Source organism: Melanerpes formicivorus, unplaced genomic scaffold (genome assembly GCF_026170545.1).
Source record: "Melanerpes formicivorus ecotype bairdi unplaced genomic scaffold, bMelFor1.0.p_v2 SCAF_42, whole genome shotgun sequence".
Taxonomy (NCBI): Eukaryota; Metazoa; Chordata; class Aves; order Piciformes; family Picidae; genus Melanerpes; species Melanerpes formicivorus.
In genome coordinates this window covers 5,846,041-5,872,927 of record NW_027142394.1, presented here as the reverse complement: position 1 = coordinate 5,872,927, position 26,887 = coordinate 5,846,041, and the positions used below count along the sequence as shown (strand labels likewise).

The 26,887-nt window shown below is 40.1% G+C and overlaps 1 protein-coding gene across 6 annotated transcripts in view; it reads right to left on the bottom strand.

Moving 5' to 3' along the window:
* SNTG1 (syntrophin gamma 1) overlaps nt 1-26,887 on the bottom strand; it is a 273,334-nt gene that overhangs the window by 20,047 nt on the left and 226,400 nt on the right. For all 6 annotated transcript variants that reach the window (XM_068158802.1, XM_068158799.1, XM_068158804.1 and 3 more), the window contains 2 exons: nt 19,109-19,225; nt 12,929-13,000 (listed from right to left, as the gene is read on the bottom strand). In XM_068158802.1, the coding sequence (XP_068014903.1) occupies nt 12,929-13,000; nt 19,109-19,225 (189 nt within the window). The remainder of the gene's footprint in view (nt 1-12,928; nt 13,001-19,108; nt 19,226-26,887) is intronic.

Below are 26,887 nucleotides of genomic sequence, written 5' to 3'. Positions count from 1 at the left end.
GAAGGTTAGCCAAAGGAAGCAAGAGATTTATTTAAGCAGCATGAAAAGTCCATCTGTCCTGTTTTCCCTACAGAGGCTTGATAAAGCAAGTTCTTATCTCCAGTGGCTTACAAAATGCAACATAAAATTTGTCTACAGCTGCATAGTGCCAGTAGAGACCACAGTGGCTGCCAGTGGTTGAGCTGCTGGCTTCGGACCTGGAGGAGGAAGCTACTTTTGGCTTTATTTTCAACACACCACCACATAACAGTTATAAATACATGATACTTAATGACTGCTAGCATTTGAAATTTGCACTGAATCAAGGAGCAACCCAGTTAATCAGGAAATCTCTCACTAAAATGCTTTCCCATGATTTGTGTTATTTAGTTGTTTTTTCCAAACACAGGATGCTTTATGCTAAAATTCTGGCCTGTGGTTTGTCCCAGTGAAAAACACACATGCAGAAAGAGTGTTAATTAATTTTGTCCCTGCCACAGCAGAGCAGCTGTCACAAGCCACAAGATCACCAGCTGTCCTTGCAAATGTATCTGGGAATTTGGGTAGAGGTAGCTTGGGTACAATTTCTACAATGCTACCCCATAGCAGAGGGCACAGTTAGATCAGTAAAGGAGGCTCACAGGACACTATTGCCTTCTGGTTATATATGACTTAAAGAGACCAAGGGGACCACAACTAGCTGATACAAGCTGGAAGAGTGCCTTGCATTGTCCAAGACAGCTCTCTCTCAGGCAGAGAACCAAGGACCTAATGCTGACCAAGAAGTAGAAATACATAAACCAGGAATCTGTATGAAGCTGTTACTCTGAAGCAGATAAGCAGCTAAGAGCAGAGCAAGCTATTTTTCTCTTTCATTTAGTACTCATATGACAGAGCTGCTCAAGAAAGCCAGTACAGCAGGCATTCATGAATGCTCTTGGGTCAAAATTGCTTTACAGTTTCTGTGAGGATCAGCTATGAAGGCAACAATACCTTCTCTTTACAATCAGTGACCAAACAGAGTTGCTCAGATTTTAAAATGGCCTCAAATTACACCAGGGGAGATTTAGGCTGGATATTAGGGAAAAATTCTTTACTGAAAGAGTGGTCAGGCATTGGAACAGGCTACCCAGGGAGGTGGTAGAGTCACCATCCCTGGAGGTGTTCAAAAAAATGTGTAATCATGGCACTGCAGGACATGGTTTAATTATTCCTAATGCCACTCTTAGACCTTATTTGAAACAAGGCTACAGCACTATGTGGAATGTCAGGAGTCATTGTCATTAAAGCAATTGCCTCTGTTTTAAACAAGAGGAATTTTAGTGCAGTGCTCAGTTGCAGAATGCACATCTCTGTTTAGCTGGGCACAGCTCAGATTAGAAGCTTTTAAATTACATTTTTAGACTCTGCCCTTCTTACAGGATTTTTCCTGTTGAGAAGAATAGGCTGGCTATGAAAACAAAAGATGAGTTCTCATGTAGACAGTCAAAAATGCAAAGTTAAAATGTTTACTGAGATTGATCTCTGTTCAAATGTGCTTGAAAGATACAAAACTCTCAGAAACTTCTTTGCAGTGATTAGATAAAAGCTTGTGTATTTCATCACCAACATTACTGGCAATAATTGTACCAGATTTTGCTAAGCATTACATCAAAGCTGGAGGATGAAAAGGGAAAGAAGAGTTAAATGAGATCTACAATATTAATCATGGTTTTTTTGCTGTTTCTATATGAAAATGAGAATATGTTTTGGTTTAGAACAGATCTAATTAATACTAAGCAGTATTTCCCCTCACTGGTTTACATATAAAAAAATAATGATGAGTACTTCAACTTGAATCATAGAAACATAGAATCAGACAGGGTTGGACAAGGATCATCTAGTTCCAACCCCCCTGCCATGGGCAGGGATACCTCATGCTAGATCAGGCTGGCCAGAACCTCATCCAGCCTGGGCTTAAACACCTCCAGGGATGGGCCCTCAACCACCTCCCTGGACAATAGACTACTACATGACATTGTGACAAACAACACTTAATGTACTCAGATTTATGACTGGAATTTACAGTTTTCTGAAGTTCTAGTTTGGAGTAAAAGAAAATTCAGCATTTCCCCAGAACTAGTAATCTGTAATTTCATTTGATAATAATTTAACTTTTTTTTGACTAGTTCTAATGCAGGTACTTATGATTTTGACATCCCTGGCTACGGTTCAGCTCATAGAAAGCAAAGTTCAAGTCAAATACAGTTAAATGTTTTACTTCAGTTTAAAATGCTGACATACATCTGAGGTATTCCTCTTGGTTCTCAGTGGTATTTCATCCTACTTATAAAAATAACTGGGTGCAAGGCTCCCTTTAGTACTGCTTCTACTCCTTTTTGCTCCAAGGTCTTCCTTTAGTTTTTCACTTGGCCTCAGGCATTTTAAACAGGGCAATATGTATTCCAGGTTTATAAATCTAACCACATGCAATGGGTGACTGCAGGAAAAAAAAAGATATACAGGCAAAGCTAAAATGTAGTTATCCAAATGTCCTTGTAATGGTAGGAACTTAAAACATTTGTGGGTTTTTTTCCCCCCTTAGGAACCAAAGTCTGTATCGTCCAAAAGTCTCTGCAAATGTAAGCTGAATTTGTCAGGCATTTAAAAGAAAAACATGTTTTCATCTCAATTAGTGAATTTCAACCAAGTAATTATTTCAGCTAAGATATGAATTGTTGTTCTTCTCATTTAAGAATCAGCTATCACCCTGTATTTTTATAGTCACTTACTAGCCAATGATGGACATGACCCCATGTCATGTTGATTTTTTCTTTCATACTGCTACTGATTAGCTGTACCATTTGCCCCTGATGTGCTCAGTGTGAACGACTACAGGTTCTCTGAAGATGAACAGCCACAAAACTTGTAGCACTATGCAAATTCCCCACTGGAAAGAAACCAGCCCTGCTGAAGGATGGGCTGTGAGGAAAGTCCTTGGCTTGCACCCAGCTTCAGGGTAATCCAGCATCTCTGCTGACAGGATGGTATGACTCCTGCTTGCCTAATTAATAATGATATCCATATTAAGTGCAAGTAATAAATTTGTCTAAGGGAACCATTCATGGCTCATTAGGCAGGTCCTTTCAAATTAAGGCAGAATGATGCTTTATCACTAAGCAGTGGCATCCCCTTCTCTTCTGCAGAGGTAATCTTTTCTCCTGAAAGACTGCCCTCTCCAGAAGCAGCACTGCTCCTCTTTTATTACCTGTGTCTTTTGATTTTAAGTATGATGAATGCATTAAATACTCATACTTTGGCTATTAATTAAATCTGCTAAGATGCCAAGAGACCCTCAACAACTACTCTAGCTGGTGAGAGTTGAGTTCTATTCTACAAAGGTCCATGCAACAGAAAACAAAGCTAAGTCTACCAGTTTCATGCTCATGGCATGACTTTCATCCAGGTGGTGCTCAAGAACTGTGTGGAAGTCTGGTTGAGCACAAAGTTATATGTAACATACAGAGAAACTTGGCAGTAGAACAACAAATATCAGTGACACTGACAAGTAGGTTTTGATAGGAACAATTCAAGATGTTCAAAACCATCCTAATTGGAGCTGCATATCTAAAAAACCCCAAATACACCTTGACTTTTAAGATCATTTTATTTCAGCTGTTCTAACAAGGTAAATATAAATGTGTTACTAATCATTACACGTTTTAATACACTGATGAGAGAACAAACAAAACTTGTTTTCTTTGGTGATTAATTTAATCACAGAATGATAGTCCTGCAAAATCTGTCCTATCATAGGCAGGATTCAAATCTAGCAAATAAATTACCTGAAGACAAAATGCATTCTCCCATCAGCTCAAGAGTAATAACCCCAAGGTGACTGTAAAAACTAATCACTTCATGCCTTTACACTTCCTGGTATCAGCGCCCTGATTATCTTACTGTTTGTGTTCCCCTTATCATCTCTACCTACACATACAGAGATTCCTCCTTTCCAAGGGGTTCTAATGATCTACTTCTTTATCTGAAACTTTGGGAACACTTCTCTGGAGCATCGCCATTAGTTGCTATGGAGATGTTTTTAATAGCATTTGCAGGCAGCAGGGAACAGATTCACTCCAGAGAGAAAGAAAAAGGTACTGCTTCTCCAGCATATCCCAATCAATCAAGTCATCAAGAAAAAAACCCCCACCCTGACCCATTCAGGCATGCATGTGCCTGTATATATCTCATCTTATTTAGACCCTTGGATTTGAATGTTAAAAAAACATAAGAAAAATGCTGAAACTGCATCTGTATCTATATGTATTTAAACAAGCACGGAATGCCAGCTAAACAAAAACTGGACAGAGTATTTTTCCATGTCCAAACTGAAGGGGAAAAAAAAAACCCAAGCCAAAACCACAAAGCAAACCACAAAACTTTTCTCGAGGGGACAAATAGTTCTAATTGCAGCACAAATTTTGGTTTCAATTAAAGTTCCATTTAAAAGATCCGTCTGATTGCTTGACAGAAAATAGAAATGTTCATTCCCTGTAACCTATTAAGTCCAGCAGTGAGCTTGAATTACTTTCCTATCCAGCCTGAATAGGAAAATTAATTTCCTATTCTGCCTAATTAAAAGATGATGCGGTTTCAAAGACCCTCATCTGACTCAGAACGAGCGTCGTCTGAACACAGGTTTCGCCTCAGTCAGTACCATAATTGTGCCTAGTGCTTAATGACCTCCACTCAGAAATGTGCTTATTTCTATGTCATAGGAGGAGAATTTGCAAAACTTTGTTAAGTTGCTGGAAGGTGGCCAGAGAAGGGCAACAAAGCTGGGGAGAGGTCTGGAGCACAGCCCTGTGTGAGGAGAGGCTGAGGGAGCTGGGGTTGCTTAGCCTGGAGAAGAGGAGGCTCAGGGGAGACCTTATTGCTGTCTACAACTACCTGAAGGGAGGTTGTAGACAGGTAGGGGTTGGTCTCTTCTCCCAGGCAACCAGCACCAGAACAAGAGGACACAGTCTCAAACTGCACCAAGGGAGGTTTAGGCTGGAGGTTAGGAAGAAGTTCTATACAGAAAGAGAGACTGGCCATTGCAATGTGCTGCCCAGGGAGGTGGTGGAGTCACCATCACTGGAGATCACAGTATCACAGTATAACTTAGGTTGGAAAGGACCTCGAGGATCATTGAGTCCAACCTATCAACACCAACCCCATGACTAGACCATGGCACCAAGTGCCATGTCCAATCTCATCTTGAACGCCTCCAGGGTCGATGACTCCACCACCTCCCTGGGCAACCCGTTCCAATGCCGAATGACTCGCTCAGTGAAGAACTTCCTTCTCACCTCGAGTCTAAACCTCCCCTGGCGCAGCTTGAGACTGTGTCCTCTTGTTCTGGTGCTGGTTGCCTGGGAGAAGAGACCAACCCCCTCCCGGCCACAACCACCCCTCAGGTAGTTGTAGAGGGCAATGAGGTCACCCCCTGAGCCTCCTCTTCTCCAGGCTAAACAATCCCAGCAGATGTTGAAGAGGAGACTGGATGAGGCACTTGGTGCCATGGTTTAGCTGATAAGATGGTGTTGGGTGATAGGTTGGACTTGATGAGGTCATTTCCAACCTAGTTAATTCTATTCTATAAACCAGACTGATCTATCTGGGGAAGGAAATTATTCTCATACATTCCAGAGGAGCACTGGTGGATATTTTCTGCTAAAGAGAAATAAGAGACCAATGTAATTACAGAGGTTAAAAAAAAAATAACTGTGCTGAACATGTCTTTGGAGACTTATTAAGGTTGTGTAGCTGTCCAAACTTTGAGGTGTTTTATTTGCTGGAAATTGAGTTTAAGAACAGATCTCAGAAGGGTAAACATAATGATAATAGATAGCAATGCTAAAAAGTGATCCTGACTTTTAATTCTCAGCCCTTGTTTACAGCTTTCTGAAATTTAAACAACTGTAGCTGGGTTGTTTTTTCCCCCCCCCACGTTAGTTGCCTGCCTGAGGATATTTTTTAGTTTCACATTACAGTTAAAACAGCTGCATCAGCTCTGAGAAATAAATTAGGAAGAAGAATTAAATAGTTTGGTCCATGCTAAAACCAAAGAACCACCCAGGCAGCCCTGGGGCCTCAGCAATGAATGCTTTGGGGATGGGAGGAAAATTTTGCCACTCTTGAAAAGAAAAAACAACCCAACAGGTTAAGATCTACTCAAAAATGTTGATCATAGAATCAATAAGGTTGGACAAGACCTTAAAGATCATCAAGTCCAACCTGTCACCCAACGCCTCATGACTACTAAACCATGGCATCAAGTGCCACATCCAGTCCCCTCTGGAACACCTCCAGGGATGGGGACTCCACCACTCCCTGGGCAGCACATTCCAACAGCTAACAACTCTCTCCATGAAGAACTTTCTCTTCACCTGCCCTGGTGCAGTTTGAGACTGTGTCCTCTTGTTCTGGTGCTGGTTGCCTGGGAGAAGAGACCAACCCCTTCCTGGCTACAACCACCCTTCAGGTAGTTGTAGACAGCAAGAAGGTCTCCCCTGAGCCTCCTCTTCTCCAGGCTAAACAACCCCAGCTCCCTCAGCCTCTCCTCGTAGGACTTGTGCTCTTCTCTGGACATGTTCAAGAGTCTCAATGTCCTTCTTAAATTGTGGGCCCCAGATGTTTGGGGCAAAAACTGTCTTGAAGATTTCATTCTGAATATGCTCCATCCCCATGCCATATTGGAAGAGAAGAACATTTCCTATCTTTCCTAGCTGTAAGGGGATGTTATGCTACTAGCCTTGGGAAAGGAGAACAGGCTACACTGTTTCTCCTTCAAGAGGCTGTGTGCCTCTTCAAGAAGATAAAAAAGCACTCAAAACCAGAAGTGGGCAGCGAAATTGTGTTGAAGAGGAGTTCTTACAGTTCTCACATGGTGCAATTTTTATGGGCCTGGGTTGTTGTTTTGGTTTGCTCTTGTTTTGTTTGGTTTTCTTTTTTAACTCTAGATGCATTTGTTTTAAAGGTAAGAAAAAGTTTCATAGTTTCATACTTTCATTCAGGGTTGGAAGGGACCACAAGGATCATCTAGTTCCAACCCCCTGCCATGGACAGGGACACCCCACACTAGATCAGGCTGGACAGAGCCTCATCCAGCCTGCTCTTAAGTCTTTCAAAAGCCTTCATGAAGGACACAAACATTGGGAGGATAAGAATTGAAGCTGATTACATAAAAAGCTGGAAAGTTATCCACCACAACTATTTTTCTTTATAATATAAACGTTACTTCATAGTATCATAGTATCAGTCAGGGTTGGAAGGGACCACAAGGATCATCTAGTTCCAACCCCGCTGCCATGGGCAGGGACACCCCACACTAGATCAGGCTGGCCAGAGCCTCATCCAGCCTGGTCTTAAACACCTCCAGGGACGACTGCAGCCTCTCTCTCTGAAATAAAGCACTTTTTCCCCCCCCCAACTGAGTTTCTTACTTCAATAGCTTGTCAATACATTATGGCAGACTGAGAATAGATGAGGGTAGCATAGTGAAAGCATTTTTGGTGGGTACCAATATGTCAGCAAATCTGCATCAGCAAATGTGCAAAAAAAAAAATAGTAATCCTTTCCATATACTTGCTAATCATGAAAAAATTCAAAAGTGCCTAGGGAAAAGAAGATCCTATCATCAAACCACCCAAAACCATTGGAAATGAATGCTTCTGTTTTCAGTGTTGGCTTCTGGCTGTCGATACCAAGCAATATGTAGACCTCCGCCGTGAAGAGGATGCAAAGGAAGCTTTGAATAGTTGTCACTGAGACAGAAACAGTTTGTTCCGTGTAAGGAATTGGACACAGGGATCCAGTGAAACAATACCAGGAGCATTGTTTCGTGAAAGCCTGTGGTCTGAAGTTCTTTATGTAATGAAACTGCCAGATCTTATGCTAAAATTAATTATTGCAATACTCAGAGAGAGAGCGCCGGGGGGGGGGAAATAAAATCTTAAGTACTTCAAGAATGTGACCACAAAGAGAAAATTGATACATTAGAGAACCATGATACATATAAATTACTCAAACTGCTGCATCAGAACATATTTGTGGATAAAATACTGAAATAGTGCATCACTCCAATCCTGAGAAATGCCCTGACTGGTCTAAAGTCAATGAAAGGAAACCTCAAAGTTTGGATAAATCTGGAGCAGCTGGGGTGTGAGATATGTCCTTCTCTTCCCTGACTATCCTCATGGAGTATTTTATCTCTCACACTTTACTTCATTTTCCTCATTGCTTGTGCCTTATGTTAAAAGTTGAATTTGGCTTTGCCTTTCAAGGATGTTTCAACATCACTGTCAGTCTCATCACTAGACAGGCAGCAAAAAAAGCAATTTCTTAGAAGCAGGAAAAGCTGATGCCTCCAACCAACAGAGAGGCTGCAGGAGTCATTTAAACATATATTGTCTGTAACTGATATTCTTTTTCTGTTCCTCTGTGTCTTGATCTTCTTATTTTTTCCAGGAAGAAGGAGCAGACTTTGAGATTGGCAGCTTGAGCCAAACATAATTGTCTCATTTTTTTTTTTCCCCTCCAAATGTGACAGCTTATACTATCAAATATTGCATTAAACTTCTCAAAAGGTTCTGTGTGGGTTTTTTTCCCCTTTAAATTAAGAATGTAATCTCTCTATAGTTAAAGGGAAACAGAAAAAAAACCCTTACTGACTAACTTTACATTCAAAAACTTTTTTTGCCTTTCTGTTTCTGAATCAAATTTAGCAAGTCCTTATACAGTAGCAACTGTCATACATCCAATAACACTGCCACACTTCCAATAACACTGCCACTTTGCTCTCAAAAAAGACTCTTAGATGGTGTTGCACAATTACAGGAACATCAGCATCTTTAACACACAGGGCCTATTAAACTTGTCCAAATGAACACAGCACAGACTGGAGACTCTATCACTTTGTCCACATTGAAGAGAAATGGACTGACATCACAAAAAGCATAGATGGATTGCTGGGACAGAGGTGTGGTCATCTGTAGTATATATCTGTGCAAGGCAGGAGCAGCTACACATCAGCTTATGAGGAATCCAGTGATGGAGATTCAATGCTCTCATCAGAAGTATTTTAGTACTGAACACCTAAAAGTGTTCTTTATTGTATCACTGGAGCCAACTTAATGATGGTCTTAATGGCAGTGGACATGGAGATCATTTGTAATTACTATTCCCTAATCTTACAAGACACCTGTAATTCTATGCAGAGTGGGTGGGGACAGACTCTCTTTTCTTCAAAAGCATTACAACAGGAGGCAAAACAAGGACTGAAAAGTACTTCCACTGTTCAGAACTGGGACACTCAAAAGTTTAGCACTTTTTCCAAGGACTGTCACCTGGTTCAACCCTGGCTGAAAAAATTGATATTCCCTGGATGCAGCATTAACCTCTTCACAAAAGGGATGCACTCCTTTTGCTTCCCAAGCAGCTTTGAGTATATGTGACGTACTTGAGTGGAAGCAAGACATCAAGATGCAAGTCTCAGCCACTGAGCAAACTATATTAATGATAGACCTTGAAATATGTTCTGTACCTGCACTTTATATGTTTATGTGTCTACTGGCATTAATTTTAAACTTTATCTGACTATATAAACATTTTAAGTAGGTTTCCCCCCCCCCATGCTTTTTATATCATCCTTTTCCCACACTTGACTTATTGGAAATGGGAGCTCAAAATTACAGGAAATTTTAGTGGGGAAAATTAACATAACTGCTTTTGAGGATTTTACACACGCTGGCAGCTAAATAAGGAATGAAATACAAGTCTTCTGAGACACCATGATGCTCCTGATTAATATAGTGAGAAAATTATAGCTGCACTGATGTAAATGATACCAGCTATAAACATCAGTGATTCACCACCCTGACACGTTGCTGGCACAGCCTGCCTTTCACAATGATCCTCACATTTCATTTCACAGCTGATCTGACACCTGAATATGCTTCCTGTTTTATGTTGAACAAAGTGTGGGTTTTCTTGCAAATCCCCAAATATTCTTTGCATGACACACTGAAGTTACAAGGCAGGTGAGAGAAGTACAGGAAGCATTTAATCACCATTAAAAGGAGATGCTTGGATGAAGCTGAAGAACATTAATAACTTCAGTAAGCAAGGCAAACACTCTGGGAATGTCTCACAGATTCACAGATTGCATCCAGTTGGAAGGGACTCTTAAAGGTCACCTTGTTCAATGCCCTGCAGTCAGCGGGGACACCTCCAACTAGAGCAGGCTGCCCAGGGCCACATCAAGTCTGATCTTGAGTGTATCCAGGGACAGAGCCTCAATCACATCCCTGGGCAACCTGTTACAGTATTTCACCACTCTCATTGTAAAGAACTTCCTCCTTTTGTCCAACCTAAATCTACCCTACTCGAGTTTAAAATCATTGCCCCTGATCCTATCACTACAAGCCCTTCTAAACAGTCCCTCCCCATGTTCCATGAGATTTACTCCTAGTGAATGTGTAGACTGAACAATTTGAGGTTAGCTGAAAACATGGAACTAAACCCAGTTAAGAGATACTGAGTGATGATACTGTCTTCCAAGGAGGCATTGCTATCTTCCTGGATTTATCTCTGCACAACATGAGATTGTCTCTTCTGAAGGAGAAATACAGAATAATTCTATCTTCTCAATTTTCCTGGAAAGAATGACCTGAACTCAGCCTCTGCCATGGAAGAGAAGGAAGTGCAGGAGAAGGAAAACACTGTGGTAGAAGAGCCCAGGTTTCTTTTCTTCATTTTTTTTCTTTCATTACATCTCCTGAGCTATCATGCTATCCATCAATCCCTGAGAATACAATCATTTAAAACCCTGTTAGCCTGCCCTTTTTGCCATTCAACTCATTCTCCAGGTAAAACACATCTAGAATAAAAGTACCACGTGTGGTACTATTGAAGGCAAGAAGATTGAAGGCGATCACAAAGCACCAGAGTAACTGTTAAGCTCCTTCTGCTTCAGTAATACCCATGGGGCTTGAACATGTGTGTCTGGAAACACACACTGTTAAAATGGAGATATTTATGATGCTGACATAAAACCTGAACAAAATCTTGCATGTTTACAGAGCTTCAGTGTAGTAATAGTAATGGGTTTACTTGCTTTAGTGAAAACACAATGAAGTCCTGTAGTACCTGGTGTAGGAAACTAGAGTAAGGTGAAGATTAATACTCCAATACTAGAAGCTGTAATTTCATTTCAATGATTACTTATTTTTTCTACTTCCCTTTTCTATTATTTACAGGTTTAAGCCCAAGAACTCACTTGAAACATTTCACCACTTTATAAGCTTGACCACGTTTAAAGGAATAACTGAACGTGAATAACATGATAAAGAAACACATAAATGACATTCCTCTACCACTTAAACTGAAATTGCCTCTCTGCTGGAATGTCCTCTGTTAATATGGATTGAGAATGGAGGAGCTACACCTCTTTTCAGACAGGTTGGAGAGCTGTTGATAAGGAAAAAACCAAACCCTCCATCTTTGCACTCTTTACTGTTTTCACACACAAGTGGCAGGAAGACATTGGTTTAGGTTTTACTGCTTTGTGGCTGTAACTAACCTTTGCTACAGAGCTGAAAAGAGAGAAAACAAATAAATCCCTGCATTGGTAATACAAGAACAGGGGATAAAAGAGAAGAGGCAAACAAATAAAAATGGCTAAAATGAGTGAATGAGAAGAGCATCAACACAGGATAATGGTAGAAGAAAGGAAAAGGAGAAAGACCTTTAAATTAGACAAAACTATACGACACATATTCTCTGCCTATTCAAACAGTAAAGTAAAAACTTTTGGGTAAGCCAGAAGGAAAAGTTGCCCTGGCTCCAAGGGCTTACTTTTCAAATTAGTGTAACCTTGGTGCTTAATGTTTGTTTGCTTTTTTTTTTCCCCAGATTATAGATTTGGTTTCTTATTTTTGAAGTCTCTGATGTAAAAAGCTTCTGAAATGTATTGAGCTTTCCCATCCAAGAGCTGCCTCCCCAAGGAAAGTAGAGTAGAGCGTGCCTATGTGAACTACAAACACTGGGCACTGGGAAATGCAACTTCTATGTCCATGTAATATCTTCCCAAGGGGAAACACTCTCCTAAAATATGACTTTTCATACCTCTTGATACTAGTCTATCTGTGCCCAGATAAAGCTCCAGACAAGACCAGATTACAGTTAACCCAATTTTGTCTCAACACTCCCCAAACCAACACATACAGGGGAGCACTTCAGCTGAATGGAAAGAGGTCATTTTCAGATTTTTATCCCCTTTTCCTCCCCTCATGTTATAGGTTGAGAAAAGCTGGAAAACTGGTTTTAAGACATAAAAATTCTGAATGACTTTCCAATTAATTATTAAATATAGTGCACAACAATGACCTTATTAATTTTTCTCCCCATAGCTTTAACGTTGTATTAATATATTTCATTACCTCCTCCCATTTATTACAGTTAAGGGAAACTAAAGAAAATGGAAGAAATAAGACAAAAAGATTCCAGAAGAGTATTGCACATTTTAAGGACTTTGCTTTCAGTCCTAGAGCAATCTCACACTGCAGCCACTGAAGAGTTGCATCAACATATTTGACATCAAACAAACTGATCATCATTTTTTTTAGCTTCTCAGAGAAAATAAATGTTATGCTGGATAAATGTGACATTAAAGTAAAGCTATAACATCCACACAGCATTACAAAGAAATAGCTTCCTAGTCAAAATCAGTTTATTCCCAGTTTTGCCATGCCTGCTGGTTTGGATCTCTATCTACTGACACCAGGACTTCTGATACTGATTTCAAAGGGAAAGAAATGGATCTCTTTCTGCTAGTTGGCAACATGCAGTTTCCAGCAGCAGTGTTAAGCTCATGGCTTGTCAACTGGTCTGACAAAGTGGTAATTTATTTTATACTTTCTTAGCATACCTTGAGAATTTTGCACATTATCTCATAAACCGAAAACGTTTTCTCAGCTCGTGTCCAATCCCAGGTTGTGACCTTGGAAGAAAAAAAAAAACAAACAGGAAAAGAATGAAAGTTATTTTGATTTCAAGAACAAAGCTTATTTCTAAGAAAAAATAAATAACTAAGTCCATCCCTAAACCATTCAGATCCAGTATAGCATATACAGAAAGATCAAGCTCTGTCTCAGAACAGTAGCTACTGTTCCATCGAGGCATTGGTCAGATGTCCTACCTGTTTCCTTGTGCTTACCTCATAGAACAGAATAGAATAGAGAACAGAATAGAATAGAGAACGGACTAGACTAGCAAATAGAACGGACTAGACTAGCAAATAGAACGGACTAGACTAGCAAATAGAACGGACTAGACTAGCAAATAGAACGGACTAGACTAGCAAATAGAACGGACTAGACTAGCAAATAGAACGGACTAGACTAGCGAATAGAACGGACTAGACTAGCGAATAGAACGGACTAGACTAGCGAATAGAACGGACTAGACTAGCGAATAGAATGGACTAGACTAGAGAATAGAATGGACTAGACTAGAGAATAGAATGGACTAGACTAGCAAATAGAATGGACTAGACTAGAGAATAGAATGGACTAGACTAGCGAATAGAATGGACTAGACTAGCAAATAGAATGGACTAGACTAGAGAATAGAATGGACTAGACTAGAGAATAGAATGGACTAGACTAGCAAATAGAATGGACTAGACTAGCAAATAGAATGGACTAGACTAGCAAATAGAATGGACTAGACTAGAGAATAGAATGGACTAGACTAGCGAATAGAATGGACTAGACTAGAGAATAGAATGGACTAGACTAGAGAATAGAATGGACTAGACTAGCAAATAGAATGGACTAGACTAGCAAATAGAATGGACTAGACTAGCAAATAGAATGGACTAGACTAGCAAATAGAATGGACTAGACTAGCGAATAGAATGGACTAGACTAGCGAATAGAACGGACTAGACTAGCGAATAGAACGGACTAGACTAGAGAATAGAACGGACTAGACTAGCAAATAGAATAGACTAGACTAGAGAATAGAATGGACTAGACTAGCAAATAGAATGGACTAGACTAGAGAATAGAATGGACTAGACTAGCAAATAGAATGGACTAGACTAGCAAATAGAATGGACTAGACTAGAGAATAGAATGGACTAGACTAGCAAATAGAATGGACTAGACTAGCAAATAGAATGGACTAGACTAGCAAATAGAATGGACTAGACTAGCAAATAGAATGGACTAGACTAGAGAATAGAATGGACTAGACTAGAGAATAGAATGGACTAGACTAGAGAATAGAATGGACTAGACTAGAGAATAGAATGGACTAGACTAGCAAATAGAATGGACTAGACTAGACTAGAATAGAATTAACCAGGTTGAAAAAGACCTTCGAGATCATCGAGTCCAACCTATAACCCAACACTATCTAATCAACTAAACCATGGCACCAAGCACCCCATCCAGTCTCTTCCTAAACACCTCCAGTGATGGTGACTCCAGCAGCTCCCTGGGCAGCACATTCCAAAGGCAAATCAACATAGTGTCTTTGCTTCCAGGCTGATCTATGCTGAATAAGTCTTCCCTTGGGAACTGGTGAGGGCTGCATTTAGATCCTGAAAGGATGCAGCCCTCAAATTCACCCTCAAAGGGCCCTGACTACAAGAGGGCATGTTTCTCACTATTCCCCTCCTTTTAACCGCATGCCACAATTTGCTCCCAGTCACTTGCATTGTTTGCAAATCTCCTCAAGTCTCCAACCTTGCAAGGTCCTACACACTTAACCTACATGCCTGGAAATCCAGGAGTTAAAAATTACAAGAAACAACTTTCTTACCAAGATTAATCTACTCCTAAATTCCAACAAACATTTCAGGAGTAATAAATTTCTCCTCCTTGTGCTAAGATTTGACAAATGCTTTTAACTACTAATTTTAAATAGCTATTTTAGGCCAAAAAAATTGTGTAGATAAATGAGCTCAGTAAAACCAAGCAAGAGTAAGGGTTAAGCCTTAAGTAAGACAGAAAAGGATAGATGAATATATTCACTAAGGGAAGAGTCAAGGCAATATCACAGTGATCTAAAAATAACTTTCCAAGGCAACTGTGAGAAAGGAGAATTATTCACAGTCTCAAAAGACAGAAGAACACAAAAAATAGGATGAAAATTGGGACTATATATGAAAGAAAAAATAGACTTATTGGTAAGAAGAATTGAACAGTGGCCCAGCTCCAAAGGAATACAGCTGTATCATTACAATTGTTAGGCAAGATGAAGAAGTTGATGAAGACTAAGGAATATAAAGTTCTTTGAATAATATATCATAAAATGCTATTCATAGCATACAAAAAAAACCCTATTATATAAGATCAACTTCTTTATTATCTGGAGAAGAAGCCATCATTAACAGACACAACATGGCTGAGAAGCATCTATGGGTTTGGATGCCTTGGTATAAAACTTCCTTGATCAAAATTATTTTGGTGTGGCATGAGAAAATTCTCTCTCTAATTGATTTTCAGACATAACCTCTGATATAATTGGAAATCCTTTGAGGAAACCACAGCCAAGAATGAGAAGTTCAAAAGTTCAGCGTTGCAGTTCCTCTTGTACTAGCATTTTACTTATCTGCAGCCAAACTCTGTTGTCACTGCCTTATTTGAAGAATGGTATTAAACCATAGAATGGTATTAAACCATATTTCTAAGACTAAATACTGAGACTCAGCCAACTGTTTGATATTGAATGAGGAAGTAAAGAAATACTGGAAACATACAATCTTGAAGTCTAAGTTTTAAGAAGCTATTCAGAGATGTGATGAGCAACATGTAAAATCAGGGGAGACCTTATTGCTCTCTACAACTACCTGAAAGGAGGTTGTAGACAGGTGGGGGCTGGTCTCTTCTCCCAGGCAACCAGCACCAGAACATGAGGACACAGTCTGAAGCTGCGCCAGGGGAGGTTCAGACTGGATGTTAAGAAGAAATTCTACACTGAGAGAGTGATTGGCCATTGGAATGTGCTGCCCAGGGAGGTGGTGGAGTCTCCATCACTGGCGGTGTTTAGGAGGAGAATTGATAGGGTGCTTGGTTGCATGGTTTAGTTGATTAGGTGGTGTTGGATGATGGGTTGGATGCTATGATCTTGAAGGTCTCTTCCAACCTGGTCTGGTCTTTGTCTTGGTCTATTCTATTCTATTCTGTTCTATTCTATTCTATTCTATTCTATTCTATAATGCCTTTTTCAGGTGAAGAAAGAAAGGGGAATTAAAAGAAGCTGCTCTTTCTACTGCAGATTAAAAACAAATAAAATACAATCACTTTATCACCATGAATAGGGAAATGGGGAGAGGAGTCTTGCTACAGCTAGCTCCACTGAACACAGAACACCAGCCACACAAGCTATAGCCATATTGCCCCATGAGAAAAAGTAGTTCCTATTGCTGCTGAAGCACAAAGCCACTCAGAGCTATGCTTAAAAGTTTACTGCAGGCTCCATGCTTTGAGGGGAAAAAAAAACTTAATCAGAGCTCCCCTCTTTACTTTAGTTATCTGCTTTAGGTTGTACTTGTAAAGGGACATCTTTTCAGGTGAAAATACAACTATTTCTATGAAAGATATGAGCAAAGCAAAAGCAACTGTAGAATTAAGACATCCATAGAAACTGCTTATCCTGTTTACCTTTAATGTCTTAATTTAAAAGCTTGGGTAGCAAGGAAAGAAAAAAAGGTGTCAGCATCTTTTTCCCAATTCAAGTCCATTCTACCTGAAATTTGCAAGTATAAGCCCACCAGACCTGACACAGTTAATAATTTAAAGGAGAAAATGTACCCAGAAATAATTGGGGGGAAGGGGGGGGAAGAGAGAGGAAAAAAAAAAGGTCATTTTCTTTAAAGCTTTCAAAATGCAAATAGGATATGTTAGAATTGCTCATTTGTCTGAGCATGGAGAGCAGATATTGATCAAACAGATAAAATAAGATACATGCTGTTCAAACACACACTTCCTTAATGTGCTAGACTTTGGCAGGGCCCACGAAAATACTCGCATTTGATTTTCTGGTTAAAAAGTTGGCAGCAACAGAAAACAACTTAATTCAAGGGGCTCACACTGCAAACACAATTAAAAACGTTTTTCTTCTTGCAACTACACTTTGCACGTTTCACAAATAGCAGCTCTGAAACCGTGGCATTAGTCTTCTGTGGTCCCTGGAGGAGATGAACAGGTACACCTGCAGAACAGCAAACACAACTCTCTGGGTAAAAATCCTGCTCTAAAACAGGATTTTAGAAGTGCTCCTAGAAAAGGCCTACTGCAGCCTTTGATAAGAAGACAGTTTTGCTGGGTATGTAAGTGTGCAAATATTTCATACAGTTCATGTTTTAAGGTAGCTCTATAGGTGCTGTTCCTCTGTCTGTCCTTTACAAAGCATGTTTGTCACTCTGCTTCCCTCCTACTCCAAAGAGAGAAAGCATTTTTCTCTACATTTGAGCTGTCTTTCTGTTTTAGAGTAAGAACCAGAATCTGGCAAAACAAAATCATGTGGTGTTTCCAGCTCAGCTGAAATGAGACCTATAAAGACTTCAAAGATCAGTGGCTTGTCTCATACAGCAACAGCTTGCTAACTGTCCTCATTCACATCATCATGGTTCACAACCCTATTACAAACATGTTCCTCCCACACCTATTAATCATCACCTATCCCCCATTTACCCACCACCAACATAATACTCCTGAAAACTTATGACTGAGTCCTTAGTAAAGAGGCTTGTGGTTCCTCCCATAGTGCTTACCAATGAGTAATCATCCTCTTTTATACTGAATAGGAGCTCTCAGCATTGTTTCTGCCTCTATCTAGCATCTAGAATGAAGATGACTTTATGTGATGGGCAGCACATGTTTGGGTAGGTCTGCCAAAGACAGGAGAACTGCTTTTGAATCAAAGATGCTTGCCAACACAATCTGACATTTCAATCTGATCCTGAAAAATATCCACCAACAAAAGCCAAACTCCAAGTAATACCCATGGGAGAACCAAACTGTCATACCACTGAATTAGAGTACCAACATTAAGCACACAGAGCTTTCAGTTCAGACTTAACATCCGTTTCTCATGTCTTTCACGTGTTCTTAAACATGTTGCTAAACAAACATCAATACTGACTGATAACTTGTGCAGAGACTTGCAAGTTGGCTTTGAACTACCTAAGAAAGAGGATGCACAGAGAAGTGGTAGATAACCCATCCCTGGAAATGTCAAAGGTCAGGTTGGACAGCACTCTGAGCAGTCTGCTCTAGTTGAAGCTGTCCGGGCTCACTCTGGGGGGACTGGACCTGTGACCTTGTTCCTGCCAACTCAAACTAGACCATGACTCAGGCAGAAAAGAGCTACAGCCTAGATCTTGCAATACAGGTCTTAACAGCAGTCAGAAAGGTGTCCCAATAAACAGATTAACTGACTCCTCACGACACTCTCTGTTGCTGGTATGTGACTGCTATTCACTCCTTAGTACTGGCTTAAACACTGGCTAGAGGATCTCTCTGCTTACTGCAGTTTATATATACCATGAACTGTGAAAGTAAATCGCAAAGCATGAGACAACAGCTAAATTTTGCCTAGTGCTGCCAGTCACATTCCAATTAACGTATTTTGCCCAAACAATTTCATTTGTTTTCTCACCTTCCTTTTGGTGCTTCCAAGCAGCATAAAAGTTACCTTCAGGATGAAGTCTAAAGACAGAGATATTGCCATTCCCACAGCATGCAAAAGCTTTGATATTTCCCCACATCTCAGCAGTCTTACTGTAATGATAATTCAGTTTAAAATGAACTACCTTGCTTCAGGCTTGTTCTGCTAAAGGAAAATAAAAAGCCCCTGTCAGCACCAGCAGATTTCTCTTGTATTTTTCTAAGTACCCAGGTAAGGAAATTCCTTCTAATGCCCAATTATCTGATGAACAGCTGTTTTCTATACCACATACCCTGGAACTTTTCAGTGCTGTAAGCTGCAATCCTGTTAGCTCAATGGATGGTATCTCATTGTGAAAGCTTCATACTTTTTTACATGAAGATATTTAATACTATTTATCCACATTAAGCATGAGAAGCATACTTACTGGAGGTGCTAAGAACTTATATAGGGAGGATCCCCTCAATGCTAGAAACTTTGGTGTGTACATTCGATCCTGAAGGGAGTCTTGTTCCCGTTCTTCCGTCCAGCCCATGTAGACTATCTGACAGAAAAATCAATAGTGTTGACAAATTCCTCTGGCACTTTCTTCAAATGAATTGCAAATGTTTCATGCAAATAAGCTAATGTCTGTCAAATTTTACACAGCTATAAACCTTGAACTGCTGCCACGATATACTGCATATTGGCAGGTCACTTACGATCACATACTTGCACAAGGGATGCCAATTCAAAAAGATCTGAGCAAATGTTTACTAGCAGCAACAACAACAAAAAGCTGAAACACACTCTCAGTGGATCTTAAAGGTTCTAATATATCACTAAAAGCTCCCTGAAGGAATTCTACATATTTGCTGACAGATCACGTTGCAGAAATGTAACACAAGTGAAGTGTGTACGGAAGCACCGGGCAGGAATACAAAATCAAGTTACTGTTGTTACACCGTGACAAATGCAATCTCCACAGAAAAGTTCACTATTATGTTTCAAACAATGTGATCTTACCAAGTTTACTTCCAAATAATGTCAAGTTTTCTTTGATTTTTACCTTCCAGATACCCTTGTGCAGGAGTTCTGAACCTCCTTGCTTAGGAACAGCAAATTAACAGACTGGTTTCAGACACTATTTTGAACGGCCTTCGTCTAAGAGGCAACCAGACTGCTGTTGATTCTTACCACTGCTTGCAGATCTGCCAACACGGTTGTGTGGACTACAATTTATTCAAACCCATTTTAGGATTTTAATTCCTTACCTATCCAGCTATTATGCTTTAGTAATTGAGTATCAAATCCTTAAAGAGAAACAGAGTATGAGTCACCACTACAACAGCTTCTGGAGAACATCTGAGCAGGGAGCAGAAGCATTGGACAATTTCAGGTTTATAACCATACCATTAGTAACGAAATGTAATTTCCACTGTGCAACTGGTACACTACTGCTATGGAAAACAGATCAACCCATACTTCATACAGGGCTGCTAATGGAACAGATCTATATTTAAATCTCTTTGTGAAGCTGATTTCTACATAAGCTAAGCATGGGGCACTCTTTGCCAGGAATGAACATGTAAAAGAGTCTAGAGCAAAACAAGTGCAATCACATTGATAGCCAATTGATAAGTCATTTGCCAACAGTATAAATGTACCTAAAATTAATATTTGTGATTTTTTATGTCATGCCCTTTAAAAGAACCCCCATAATTCACACAAGTTCATTTCATTGCAGCTGGGAGAAGGATTTTCATCGACAGTTCTTAATAGAATAGACAATAAAACAAATGTGTGTGGGGTGTTTGTTGGGCTTCTTGGTAGGCTTTTGGTTGGTTTTGGTGGGGTTGTTTTCCTTTCTTTTATTCTGCTACATTCTATTGTAACACACTGGAAATTAATGGTTTCTTCAAACCCCCATCCAATAAATCTACACTATTACTCTACATCACAGTTTATGAGATATTTTATGGTCTATAAACAGAGACAGAGAGAAGGTTCATTCCTCTAACACACAGTGAAACCTCAACATTTAATTCTTTTGCCAATAACAAACACTAATGCTGCAATATAGTCCTGGGTAAAACAAATCAGGTTTTTGTTAAGTATCTGATGTACTGGTGATTAAACAAGTTTATAAAACCCAAAGTGATGACAGACCTGTACCACAACAGTCAAGAATCAAGCAGAGCGCTCAACACTATGTTGCCATGCAATACCTAAAAAGCCAAGACCTCTAAAATCTCATCCATCCCTAAATGAATATTGAGGGGAAAAAAATAACTGAACCCCCAAAATAAAAACCCCCCAAGCCAAACCAACCAACACTCCAAAACACACAACAGTTATGGTTAGAAAACATTTACATTCTCTCAAGTCAAAGTTGAGTCAGATTTCCTTCATTTCTATTTATTTTTAATGTTATCCAATGCAGAATAGAATAGAATAGAACAGAACAGAACAAAACAAAACAGAACAGAACAGAACCGAACCGAACCGAACCGAACCAGGTTGGAAAAGACCTTCGAGATCATCAAGTCCAACCTATCATCCAAGAGATGATCTTGAAGGCCTTTTCCAACCTGGTCCATTCCATTCCATTCCATTCCATCCCATCTAATCAACCCACAGCACCAAGCAACCCATCCAATCTCTTCCTAAACATCTCCAGTGATGGTGACTCTACCACCTCCCTGGGCAGCACATTCCAATGGCCAATCTCTCTTTCTATGAAGAACCTCTTCCTAACATCCAGCCTAAACCTCCCCTGGCACAGCTTGAAAACTGTGTCCTCTATATGTGTGGATCTCCCTTCCTCTGACTTGGTAGGAATCTGCAGAGCTCAGTGACTGAGAGGGGCTACACAGAAAAGTTTAATTAGCACAAAAAGATTGTACCACCACAGAGAGAGGTTTGCCACATTTTCCTCCATGTAACCAAAAGAGAATTGATGAGCCATAATTTTCAGGAATTGAGACGTCTATGCTTTTAAATTAATTAAGCTGAATTTGTTTCATTCTATCTTGATTTGTTTCATTAAAGTCAGACACACAGCAAGATATCAATTTGCCCAATGATATTTAATATCACTGTAGCAATGTATGCAATTTATTTTCAGTTAGTGTTTTTCTTTTCCCCATTCCTCATTTCTACTTCTGCCATTCATCAGGAGAACAGGATGCAGTCCCTCATGCTGTGCAGCCGTATTGATATTTCACATTTGATTGCCTTAATACTAAAGCAGCCATGAGATTTAAGGCAATTGCTCCTTTAGGTATTTCTCCCTTGCCTCTGCACATCATGAGGAGAAATTAGATTGATTTTTTCAGACAACCTGCTGCAGCAAGGTTTTATTAACAAAAAGGCCTCTCTCCTTCAGACTAAATACCTATTATTCAACACACAGAACTGTTAAGCAAAGGTTGTATCATTAGAATAAGGACCACTTGCAAAACTGATGGACTGCATGTGAATCTTCACAAGGTGAATGAAATACCATGGGCTAGATTCTGGAAAACAGGTCTAAACTGAACAAATACTTGCTAATTATTATACTTGTAAAGGGATCTCAATTTATCTAAGCACACTGAACATGTCAAGTTGGATAGAATATTGCAATTTTAATGTAATGGAGCTGAGAAACTGGTGAAAATTCTTCACTTGTGGGACAAAAGAAAGGCTGCATTCTAGAGCCATTTCTGTTACTGGCAAGCATACTTACTTCTACCTTTCATACTTACTTTACCTTTGATTATGAACAATTTCAAGAAAACTATTTATTTGGAAAGGGATCTTAACTTTCCAAGTTAATACTTCGTGTGTAGATGTGTACTGAAGGAGTGAATGAATATGACATTTGACTTGTAAGGTTTGGAACATCTTATTGCTCTCTACAACTACCTAAAGGGTGGTTGTAGCCAGGAGGGGGTTGGTCTCTTCTCCCAGGCAGCCTGCACCAGAACAAGAGGACACAGTCTCAAGCTGCACCAGGGGAGGTTTAGAATCGAGGTGAGGAGGAAGTTTTTCACAGAGAGAGTTGTTAGCCATTGGAATGTGCTGCCCAGGGAGGTGGTGGAGGGGACTGGATGTGGCACTTGGTTCCACAGTCTAGTAGTCATGAGTTGTTGGGTGACAGGTTGGATTTAATGATCTTTGAGGTCTTTTCCAACCTTATTGATTCTATGATTAACACCACAGATGTGGACTTGGCCAAAAATAGGGAAATTCATAAGATTGCCCAGGGAGGTAGAACAGAACAGAACAGAACAGAATAGAATAGACCAGGTTGGAAGAGACCTTCAAGATCATCGCGTCCAACCTTTCATCCAACACCACCTAATCAACTAACCCATGGCACCAAGCACCCTGTCAAGTCTCCTCCTGAACACCTCCAGTGACGGCGACTTCACCACCTCCCCGGGCAGTCCATTCCAATGGGCAATCACTCTCTCTGTGTAAAACTTCCTTCTGACCTCCAGCCTGAACTTCCCCTGGTGCAGCCTGAGACTGTGTCCTCTTGTTCTGGTGCTGGCTGCCTGGGAGAAGAGACCAACCTCTGCCTGTTTACAACCACCCCTTCAGGTAGTTGTAGAGAGCAATAAGGTCACCCCTGAGTCTCCTCCTCTCCAGGCTAAGCAGCCCCAGCTCCCTCAGTCTCTCCTCATAGGGCTTGTGTTCCAAGCCCCTCACTAACTTCATTGCCCTTCTCTGGACTCGTTCCAGCAAGTCAACATCCTTCCTAAACTGAGGGTCCCAGAACTGGAGGTATTCAAGGCCAGGCTCAACAGGGCTGTGGGCAGCCTTATCTGATGGAGAATGTCCCTGATCAGTGCAGGGGGGTTGGACTAGATGACCCTAGAGGTCCCTTCCAACCCAAACCATTCTATGATTCCACTTGAAACTAAATGTGTGAATCACAAACAGTGCACAGGATGGCCCTTTAGAATTTAAAAAGCAGATTAGTCTTTGAACCTTAGAAAATGTTATTTGAATCCCTATAAACTATTGATCACTATCAAAAATGGGAAGGGCAAGGGGAAGGGGAGGAGAGAGAAGCAAATTTTATCTTTTAAGTGCAATGTTACCACAAGTAATTTTTGAAGTCCTGGTTTCCAACTTAACTGAAGCAGAACATCCTTCAAAATCAAATGCTGACAGAAATTAGTTAACTTTGTGGCTGCTGGTTCGGTAACAAAGATTCAATAAGTTATTAAGGTTTATGAGTTAAATCAAGTACAGTTTAAAAGCAAAAAAAAATCGATATCTCAATGATAAATGAAACAGGACACTTTCTTCAGTCAAAAATCCATAATCTCCTAATTTAATAGGTACCTACATCACACAGATGTCCTAATCAAGCAAGATAAATCGCCATAAATCTCCATATTTCACATCAGTCATATTGGTAAAATGACTTACATAGCCTTGACTTTCAGAGAGACTTCTCCAGAGTTTGGAATTTTATTAAATATATGATTTTTTTTTTATCATATTTTAGGGAAGAAGAGCAAGATTATAAGACAAGAAACTGCCCTCAAAATGTAAAGTGCCTGTGACATTAAATGATTGAGGCAATTCAAAGACCAGAACAGATGCACTGACAGCTTTTTATCTGGGGAGCCTCGCATGTGAAACACTGCTGTAGGGCAACAGGATAAACATGGTGTCAGAAGACAAATGAGTATGTCAGACAACACAGGGGAAAAATTATGAGGGATGAGGAACTCAGATAATGCTCTCTAGCCTGGTTTTAATATCGTTATCTCTGTGTGCACACTCGCAAAATCCATTAGAGTAAATTGTTGGCAGAAAACCAATAAAACCCCACTAAAATGGAACAAAAAGTGTGATTGTAATGCAATCACTGGCAAAATCGCTTCTGTACTCAAAAAGTTCAGGATTTTTTGCTGAGTGAGGTTTACTTTTTGCAAAGTCAGCTAATCCTACACAATTTTGAGTGAATGCAAGAAAAAAAACATGCTCAAAATATCTCCTATTCTGTTTCCCAGGGTTTTTTTTTAAAAGCCTGTCAATTATGATGGTTATTACTCCTTTGGATTGCTTTGTATCTTCTTCCTAAAGTCCACTAAAACAAAGCAGTCTGCATAGGGAGACTAATCTCAAAGAAACAGAAGAGAAGTGGCAACAAGAGGGCATTTGACATATTTTCCAGATTTAAATGTAAAATAATTTAATAAGGCATCTGCTCCATTATCTTTTGTGGCAAATAAACATCAGACATAGTATTCTGTAGGGGAAAAAAAATTACCTAATGGAATGACTAATAGCAAAGGAATGACTTTAAGCAAATACTTCCTTTGACTTTTGTTTCTGACCTTCAAAATTTAGAACTGAACTATTTCTGGTTGGAATTGTGGATGCACATGGTCCTGGGCAACCTGCTCTGGGTGATCCTGATTGAACACAGAAATATTTACTGTAACCCATAACAGTTTAATTTCCTTCATCATATTACCAGACCAAGGCTGAATGTAGGTTTTCCATTTGGTTTTGCCCTGCTGTGTTGGTTGAACTATTACACACACACACACAGAGGAAATATTTAGGGGTCTTAAAGCTAACAGTACCAGACAAAACAACAAATACTTCTTAGTTATGGAAGATTATTTTTCCCTTACACTCCAGATCATTGAAAACTGATAAAAAAACCTCAAAACAGAATATATTTCAAACAGAGTATTTTCCTAGGATGAAACATTATAATCAGGGTGAATATAGGTGCTTAGGGTAACCATATCTGCCTGTCTGCAGATACCTGTCCAGCATCAACAGTGCTATCTGAAACCCCTGTATTACTCAGGGCTGGTTAAGCCACACCACTTGAGTCCTGTGTCCAGTTCTGGGCCCCTCAGTTTAGGAAAGATGTTGACTTGCTGGAACATGCCCAGAGAAGGGCAACAAGGATGGTGAGGGGTTTGGACCACAGCCCTATGAGGAGAGGCTGAGGGAGCTGGGGTTGCTTAGCCTGGAGAAGAGGAGGCTCAGGGGAGACCTTATTGCTCTCTACAACTACCTGAAGGGAGGCTGTAGACACATGGGGGTTGGTCTCTTCTCCCAGGCAAACAGCACCAGAACAAGAGGACACAGTCTCAAACTGCACCAAGGGAGGTTTAGGCTGGATGTTAGGAAGAAGTTCTCCACAGAAAGAGAGATTGGCCATTGGAATGTGCTGCCCAGGGAGGTGATGGAGTCACCATCTCTGGTGGTGTTTAGGAGGAGACTGGATGTGGCACTTGGTGCCATGGTTTAGTTGATAAGATGGTGTTGGGTGATAGGTTGGACTTGATGATCTTGAATGTCTTTTCCAACCTGGTCTAATCTATTCTATTCTATTCAAGTTTACTTTACATCTAATACCTTCCCATGAGAAACCTTAGCCCAGTGAGGTTTCACAGCCCTTTCTAGCAATCAGGACCACACTGACTGCTCTGTGCCCTCACTCCCTTCACAGACTGAAGAAGTGTTGGCTACAGCACAGCTGTACTTTGCTTCTCCAGGTTTCTCAGAGCCTTCTCCTCTGCTCAGTTTCTCGTGCAGTGTAACATGTTAATAGCTACAGTTTATTTCAAAGCACTCATTTGATTTATTTAAGACTTCTAAGTATCTGCTCATTGATATAAATTCTTGTAATGACAAAGACAATTTAAACATTAATTGGGCAACTGTGTGCCTTTGTCAAAATGTCAACATCCCAAGTCGGAGGTTTTTTGCCTCCCTTAAATTATTTAAGTCGAAGAAGAATTACATGCATTTAAAATTAATTACAATTTAAATTTGCCCATTTTAATAGAGGTGATTAGCATTTAGAAAGCACAGCAGGCCTGTGTTAAGACCTTCTCCACAAAAGACCTTACGCAGCTGTTTGTACAGAGAGGTTTGGATGCAAACTGCAGTATCAGGCACCGATTTGTTTAATTCGAGGAGTGTGTGTGAACTTACTAGGAAGGAATGAGTGCAGAATTGGCTCATGCTAGCCCTGGCTTGATGGATATTGACTGGGTCATTGATAAATAAATAATCATCAGTAGGGTAGCTAGCTATGGTAAACACCCCAAACTGTACAAGGGATGTTTGCACTTTACATGGGGGTGGGTTGAGCATTTTCCTGTATAGTATCTGGATGATGAGAAAATGCATGTTGTGTTATCTAGAGCAATCTGCCTTCCTCACTTGAGCAAGCCTCCTTTCTTCTTGCAGA